This window comes from Elephantulus edwardii, unplaced genomic scaffold (genome assembly GCF_000299155.1).
Source record: "Elephantulus edwardii isolate Elephantulus edwardi_28Jun2011 unplaced genomic scaffold, EleEdw1.0 scaffold00057, whole genome shotgun sequence".
Classification (NCBI taxonomy): domain Eukaryota; kingdom Metazoa; phylum Chordata; class Mammalia; order Macroscelidea; family Macroscelididae; genus Elephantulus; species Elephantulus edwardii.
Window position 1 is genome coordinate 15923300 of NW_006399807.1, and position 8247 is coordinate 15931546.

The 8247-nt window shown below is 41.7% G+C and overlaps 1 protein-coding gene across 1 annotated transcript in view; it reads right to left on the bottom strand.

The window, feature by feature from the left end:
- Positions 1-1256: 1256 nt before the first annotated feature.
- The window catches only part of MYOC (myocilin, trabecular meshwork inducible glucocorticoid response), a 31277-nt gene continuing 24286 nt past the window's right edge, over positions 1257-8247 (bottom strand). Inside the window, exons 2-3 of the mRNA XM_006887425.1 lie at positions 7335-7460; positions 1257-2041 (exon numbers count right to left, since the gene is read on the bottom strand). Coding sequence (XP_006887487.1) covers positions 1257-2041; positions 7335-7460 — 911 coding nt within the window. The remainder of the gene's footprint in view (positions 2042-7334; positions 7461-8247) is intronic.

The window sequence follows — 8247 nt, forward strand, 5'->3', positions numbered from 1 at the left end:
TACAGGAGCCGCTCTCCCTCTTCGTCCCAGCCCACGTGCCACCTGCGGAGAATTGACGTAATTGTTGGGTTGGAGTCCCAGGGCGATGGCAGTTGAAGCAGAAACGAAGGTCAGTGATAGAAAAAAGTATAGATAGATATAGATAGATAGATAGATAGATAGATAGATAGATAGATAGATAGATAGAGATATAGATAGATAGAGATATAGATAGATAGATAGAGATATAGATATAGAGATATATATAGATATATAGTATATGTATGTATATGTGTATATATATATATATATATATATATTTATAGTTTGTTCGCTTACAGTTGTGGAATGTATGCCTGTGATGGCAGAGACCCAAAGCACAGAAGAAGGGTGAAGAGAAGGTTATGTGGGGGGAAATGGAGAGATTATTCAGGAAGAGCCATGAGTGCCAGGAGATGGGAGTGAGACAGGTTGATTCCACTGTTTTCTCCTGGTATCAGCACACCTCAAAACCAGACACAAGCTTCTCAGCTACACACCAATACACACCCCTTTAGCAAGGACAATCACATCTCCAAGCCAAAGGAGTTTGAAATGGGCTTTCATATACATAGTGTCTACTACACTCAAAGGTAAGAATGTGTTGTAAGGTAATTTTTATTTCACACCATAGTGTTAATACCCAACTGCACTCTATCAGAAGCATTAAAGCCACTTGTTTACTTAAACGAGTTTGCTCATCTAATTATGTTCAGTGCTCGCTGCAAGAGTTCTTTTCTAAAGAAAGTGCTGCCTTTGAATGTGGCCTGTGATAACAGTACAAAAACTGAAAAGATCAGACGATGGTCCTGGATTCCACACAAGACAACATGCCCTTTCCAAACTCTTCTGCAAACGTACCTTCTTCGGCCAGTGAGGGTCGTTGGGGGTGGGGGAAGAAAAAAAATGCAAAGCTCTGTGATTATGGTCTAGTCTTCAATCACCAAAAGACTTGATAAACTATTTAGGTTAAACATCTCATTAAAATTTAGAGGGGGGGGAGTTGGTAAGAGAAAAGAATATCTATTATGACATGAAACCATCTTAAGTCTTCAGATTGCTATTCTTGTAGAGTCAGGCCTAGGGATAGTGTATGTTTGCAGATTAATGAGAACTTGAACAGCTGAGAAAAGCAGTTTTGTTTTGAGAGGGCCACTTCTCCTTTCAGCCAGCTTCCTCCCAAACTTCTGCACATCATCTGTCTCTTCCTGCCTTTTCTGCTCTGTCTTGGCGACTTCTCACATTTTGGAGAGCCTGATGTCATAGGTGACCATGTTGAAGTTGTCCCAGGCAAAGAGCTTCTTCTCCCGGGGGTTGTAGTCAATCATGCTGGTGTACTTGTAGTGGTTCCTGAAGGGGATGCTCAGGGCCTTGCTGCTGCCTGTGTCTGTATCATAAGCAAAGTTGACCATAGCATTGCCTGCTGAGTAGCTGCTGACAGTGTACAAGGTGCCACAGATAATGAAGGCATTGGCCACGGACTGCTTACGGATGTTTGTCTCCCAGCTTTGCTCAACTTCCAGAGTCTCTGGGTTCAGTTTGGAAAGGACAATGGCACCTTTGGCCGCCTCAGTGCTGTAGATGACCCAGAGACCGGACTCATCCACAGCTAAGTCAATGTCTGTGTAGCCGCCCCAAGAATACGGGAACTGCCCGTGGTAGCCGGCTCCAGGGATGTCCTTCTCGGCCTTCACTGTCTCAGTGTTCAGCTCATACCTGATCACAGTCCCAGATCTCGACCGCTGGAAGTAGAGGCTTCCCCGGTACACCACAGCGCCAGTGCTTTCCAGCGTCGTGGGCAGCACGTGCACCTTAGAAGGGTAGCCTCGCAGGAACTGGCTGATGAGGTCGTACTCAAAAACCTGGCGGATGTCTGTGCCCACTGTGTCCACTCTCCAGGTTGTCTCCTCAGTGTAAGGGAAGGTGGGTTTGGGGTCTCTCATCCACACACCATACTTTCCAGTGATTGTTTCGGCTGTTCTCAGCGTGATAGGCTCTCCTACCCAAACCAGCTCGCCACAGCCTGGTGAAGAGAAAATACATATAAAAGGATTCATAACCAATCTTTCCAAATACGGAATATGACAACATGGATGCATGACAGAGCAAGGAGAAGTGAAGGGCCTAAAGACAGACCCTTTAGATTTAAATACTATCTTGCCCCAATGGTTGTATGACCTTCAGAAGTAACAGAGCTCTCTAAGCCTTGGTTTGCTCAGGCTTGTGAAAGGGAACTAGCTAATAAGAAATAACATTTGGGATAGTGGCTATTCTGTTATATGTGCTTATGTCTAAGTGGCTTAGTGATAAGTAATTGTGCTACCAACCCAAAAGCAGGTGGTTTACTCTACCAACTGCTCTGTAGGTGATAGATGGACAAATCTCCTCCCGTGTGACTTATTGCCTCTCAATACCCGCTGGAAGGTGAGCTATAAATACTGCTAGTTCTGACTCAACAGTACATAAGAACAACAACAATAATATTTATAATACACAATAAGTATATCTATATCTGACTCAACGGTGCATAACAACAACTATCTATATATCATAATTTATGATACATATCTATATCTGACTCAACAGTGAATGTCTATCAAACAACTGTCTACATATAGCATATGTTGTTGTTATGTGCCGTTGAGTCAGAAACAACTCATAGCTGACCCTCCACCAGGTTCTCAGAAGCAGTAAATTGCACGAGACTACCCATCTTTGTCCTGTGGGATATATGTATAGATGTTGTTGCAATGTACTGTCGAGTCGGAACTGACCCACAGCTGACCCTGTAGAGGGCTTTCAGAAGCAGTTAATCGCATGGGAGGAGATTACCCATCTTTCTCCCATGGAACATCTGGTGGATTTGAACTGAATACCTTTGGGATTGCAGAACAGCTTCTTGCCACTAGACCACAAGAGCTCCCTAGGATAGCTAGCTAGCTAGCTAGTTAGATAGTTATAGAAATATGGATGATATTTATCAATCTATGATATTTAGATATAGCGTTTTCAAAGATATAAATTGTCAAGAATTTAATTTTCCTTGGATTCATAATCAATACCCATGGTAGCAGCAGTCAGTCATGAAATAAAAAGATGTGTTGCACTGGGCAGTTCTGCAGCTAAGGAGCTTTTCAAAGCCCTAAAGAGTGAAGATGTCAATTTGAAGATTAAGGTGCACTAGATCCAAGTCATGATATTTTCAGTTGCTTCCTATGCATGTGAAGGTTAGAGAATGAATAAAAATGACAGAAAAAGAATCAATGATTTTAAATTACAGTGTTGGCCAAGAATATTGGCACTACCATAGACCACCAAAAGAACAAACAGATCTGTCTTGGATGAAGAGCAACCATAGTGCTCCTTAGAAACAATGATGGTGAGACTTCATCTCACATATTTTCTCCATTTTACCAAGAAGTTATTAGAAAAATACACCATACTTGGAAAAGTAGAAGGTAAAAAAAAAGTAGAAGCAAAGGATGACCCTCGATGAGATGGATTGATTCAGTGACTGAAACATTGTCAGTGAGTTTAAGCACAGCAGATATCATGAAGATAGTATATGAATGGGTAGGTTTGGTTCTGTTGTACCTAGGATTGCTGAGTCAGGGAGCACTGGTGGCCTAGTGGCAAGAAGCTGTGTTGCAATCTCAAAGGCATGCTGTTCAAATCTACCAGATGCTTTGTGGGAGAAGGGTGGACAATCTCCTCTCATGTGTTTAACTGCCTCTGAAAACCTGCTGGAGGGTTAGCTATGGGCTAGTTCTGACTCTACAGTACACAACAACAACGTAGGATTGCTATGAGTCGGAACTGATTCAGTGGCACCTAACAATAACAATAAAAGATATCACATATGAGAATGTGCGTGTGGGGTCCATTTGTAGTTCAGTGGTAGAATTCTCACTTCCCATGTCGGAGAGACTCAGGTCAATATCTGACCAATACACCTCAAGCACAGCCACTTCAGTGAGAGCAATGATATGCTACCCATCATGAAGATGGCACAGAATTTGAGTGGCATTCATGTATGAATTGAACTTCATCTATTCTGCATCAGCTGTAAAGATTAAGACTAAACAGAGGGCTTTAGCCTTATACATTCTACTTTACTGGGTAGTGGACACACCAATACACGCTATAGCACTTCTTGATGTAATATAAAGGTGGGGAACAGTGAATGAGAGGAAGATCCTCAATCAGGCAATGCCACAGTGACTGTACCAATAGACTCGAGTGGGTTAGAGATTGTGAGGTTGGCACAGGAGAAGACAGGGTTCAGATCTGTTGTTTATAGGATTGTTAGGAATCATCCTTGACTAGATGATGCCTAACAACAGCAACATGCAAGATTTCTACCACTTTCCTGTCAGATTGGCATTTTTGGCGGCTGGCATGTTGTGGTGCTGGAGATTGTGGCGCTAGCATTTCAAATACCAGCAGGGTGACCTGTGGTGGACAGGTTTCAGGAGAACCTTCACACTGAGACAGACTGGGGAAAAAGAGCTAGTGATCTACATCCTATTAAAGAAAGAAATAGATCGACTGGTGACTTTTTGGATAGTAGTGGAACATTGATAGGTGCAGGAAGATGAGCCTCTCAGCTGGAAAGGCACTCAAAATACCACCGGGGAAGAGCTGTGTCCTTAATGGCATTGATGGAATAAAGCTTGGGAGGCTTCATCTGACAATGCAGCATGACTTAAAATGAGAAGTAACCGCTGCAAACATCCATTGTTAACTGGAATAATGCATGCAGGAAGTATCCATCAAGGAAAAATTGGAACTTGTAAAAAAAGGAGATGAAATGATTAAGGCTCGATTTCCTAGGCATTGGGAGCAGAAATAGGCTGGACTTGGCCATTTTGAATCAGCTAATCACATGGTCCACTCTGCTGGGAAAGGAGAACTGATCTTCATTTATAATTTAAAAAAAAAAACCTAAAATTCCAGATCTATTCTGAAGTACAAGTCGGTCAATGATAGGATGATATATACATCCCTACAAGGAAGACCAGCTAATAAAACCAGTACGCAAATTTATGTACCAAGCACTAATGCAAAGGATAAAGAAGTTGAAGATTGATTTATTTTTTTTAACCAACCTGTTTAGTCTTGAATCGACCAAATACGCAATACAGGGTGATGCAGAACTGGGTGTTGTTTGCTCTCTTGTGCATGATCTCACTAAGGGTCAGAACTGATTTGGTGGCACCTCAGAACAACAACAATGCCTGATTTATTTCATTGTCTTAAAATCAGAGAAAGAAAAAGAAACTAAGTTTAAAAATACTTTCTATATGATACCTTGGGTCAGGGGCACCTTAGTCCTCAAGTAACATCTTTGCGTCTAAAATTTTTAATAAAATCTTTTACAGCAGAAAAAAAACCTTTCTAAAATAACCTTTTTCAAGGCCTCTCCTACAGACCAGGGAGTTCTGTTAGACTAGTCTGTAAGGTGCTGTGTTGCTAATTCAAAGGGCATAACATACCTCTCTAGTGGTTGGAATCCATGTTGGCTTCTAGGGAGAAAGATGAGCAATATGCCGTCATGCAGTTTACAGCCTCTGAAACCCAGTTAGTGGGTCGTCTAGGAGACAATTCCAACTCAACAACAATGAGTTTGGTGGTATTTTTGTTTGTTTGTTTTAGCCCATGGGCCACATATTCAATAAAATGATATTTGGATAGAATTTAAATAATTTAATGAAAAGATGGTTGGTGTTTAAATTAGTTGAACATGATAAGTCTCTATGCTTTTATGAACACCTTCATTTTTCTCACTGAAGGTACAGACTTAGGACTCACAACTCAAGAAGATAATGCTAGGAAGACAGCATAACCCCTGTCTACCATTCAGTGTATACCATTCGGTGGTAGCAGTAACACTAGCAATTACAGTTTCTGAAGACCAGAATCTAAATCTTAAGGTCAGTTTCTCAGGGGACACTTTGGATAAGGGTAAATTGTATTAATATAAGTTCTGAAAGTTCATAAAACATATCCTCACCGTTGTAACAGACTGTGTGCAGAGATGATGCATAGTGTATACCTAATATGGAGAGAATTCAAAGGATCTACTGAAAAATGGAATTGTTCAAGTGTGATTTATTCTATTGGATATTTAAGTAAGTGAAATATGCATATCTCTCATCTTCCTCTAGAGCCCCAGGGTAGGGCAAATGGTTAACATTTTAACATGTTAATTGAAAGGTTGGAAGTTCAAGTCCTCTGGAGGTGCCTCAAATGAAACACTTGGAAAATTTTTTTCTAAGAAATCAGCCTCTGAAACGCCAATGGAGCACACATAGTTCTAGTCTGACACACTTTGGGTTACTTTGAACTGGAGTTGAATCAGAAGATCAAGGTATGGATTACATCTCAATATCAAGAAGACAAAGGTCTTCACCACAGGACCAATAGTCAACATTATGATAGAAGGAGAAAGGATTGGTTGGAACTGTCATTGATTTAATCTTGCTTGGATCAATAATAAGCATCCTTGGTACCACCAGTCAGGAGATCAGAAGATGTATTACATTGGTCAAGTCTGCTGTCAGGGACCATTCCATAATTCTAAAGAGCAATGATGTCAGTTTGAAGACTAAGGTGCACCTGATTAAGGCCACGGTCTTCTCAATCACCGGTTATGCATTAGAAGGCTGAACAATGAATAAGTATGACAGAAGAATTGATGTCTTTTAATTTGGTGCCGTATACTGCCAAAAGAATAATCAGATATGTCTTGGTAAAGGTGCAGCCAGAGTGCTCCATGGAGACAATAATGGTGAAGTTTTGTCTCTCATGCTATGGACCTGTAGCTAGGTGAGGCTATTCCTAGGAAAGGGACATCATGCTTGGAAAGATGGAAGGTCAGCAAAGGATAAGAATATCTCTAATGAGATGGATTGACACAATGACTTCAGCAATGGGCTTTAGTGTGTCAGAGATGATGAGAATGGCACCGATTAGGGCAGGATTCAAGTTGGCTGTTCATAGGCTCACTATGAGATTTACTCAACATCACCTAACCACATCAGCAACAGAGGAAGCCGGTTTCATTTCCCTCAGTGCCGCCCGGCTCAGACTGCACATGTGGGTAATAAGATACAGCACTGCCTTAGGGAAAGGCAGACTTACTGCCAGCTTGCCCTGAACAAGAGCAAAGAGGGGAAGTTGGTTCTCTCGGTCTCCCTGTTATCCAAAGAAGTTATTTGCTTGCTACACAGGCTGACTTAATTCTAAACATTACATGGGACTAGACATGGATAAAGACCATGTGGGCACCAAAGGGAAGAAATCTAACATCGTACCAGCGTCCCCCTCTTTGCTCCTGTGGCCCCCTGATGGGCTCTCCTTCAGGATTCCAGAAGCAGGAACCTCAGTTAATGCTGACTTCAGTTCCTGGAAGTCCACAGTCTCCGAATTCCATCTAGAAACTGGATTAAAAGAAAGAGACAAAAATGTACTATTAGGAGAACTGATTCAAAGATTAACTATATTGAGGATGACATTTACATAGGTTTTTCAGAGGCATAATGTCTGCGATTTCCTTTATAGTTGGGGTTTCAGGAAGCAGAGAGAGACAGAACAAGCAAGATTGGACGATGTTGGTAACTGTTGGGACTGGGTAGTGGGTACATTTGAGATTGAATCTTTTGGGGATTACACTGCCAACCCAAAGGCAGGTGGTTTGAGTCTACCAACTGCTCCATGGAGAATAATGAGCAATCTTCTCCCATGTGATTTACAGCCACTGAATGCTCACTGGGGGATTAAGGAGTTGTTTCCTCCTCAACAGCAATGAGTTAATGAGTGACTTTCAGAAAGGCTTGGGAAAAAAGATAATAAAAATCTATAATTGTGTGTAATTATATCTACTAAGGAGCCCTAGTGGCACAGAGGATAAGACATTAAGCAACTGACCAAAAGGTCAGTGCTTTGAGCCCACGAGCTGCCTGCTGGGGGAAGGCTGAGGCACTCTGCCTCTATGACTATTTAGGACCTTGGGCACCACATGTGGTGGTGGTTCTCTGCTGAAAAGGGTCATCATGATGTGATGAAAAGGGTTTGTGTGCATTGTTGGGTTTTTTAAAGTTAAAAAACACACACTCACCACTCGACCATATAGCTGACATCCAAGCAGATATATGCACACCCATGTTTATTGCAGCTTTGTTCACAATAGCAAGGAGTTGGAAACAACCTAAGTGCCCATCAACAAAC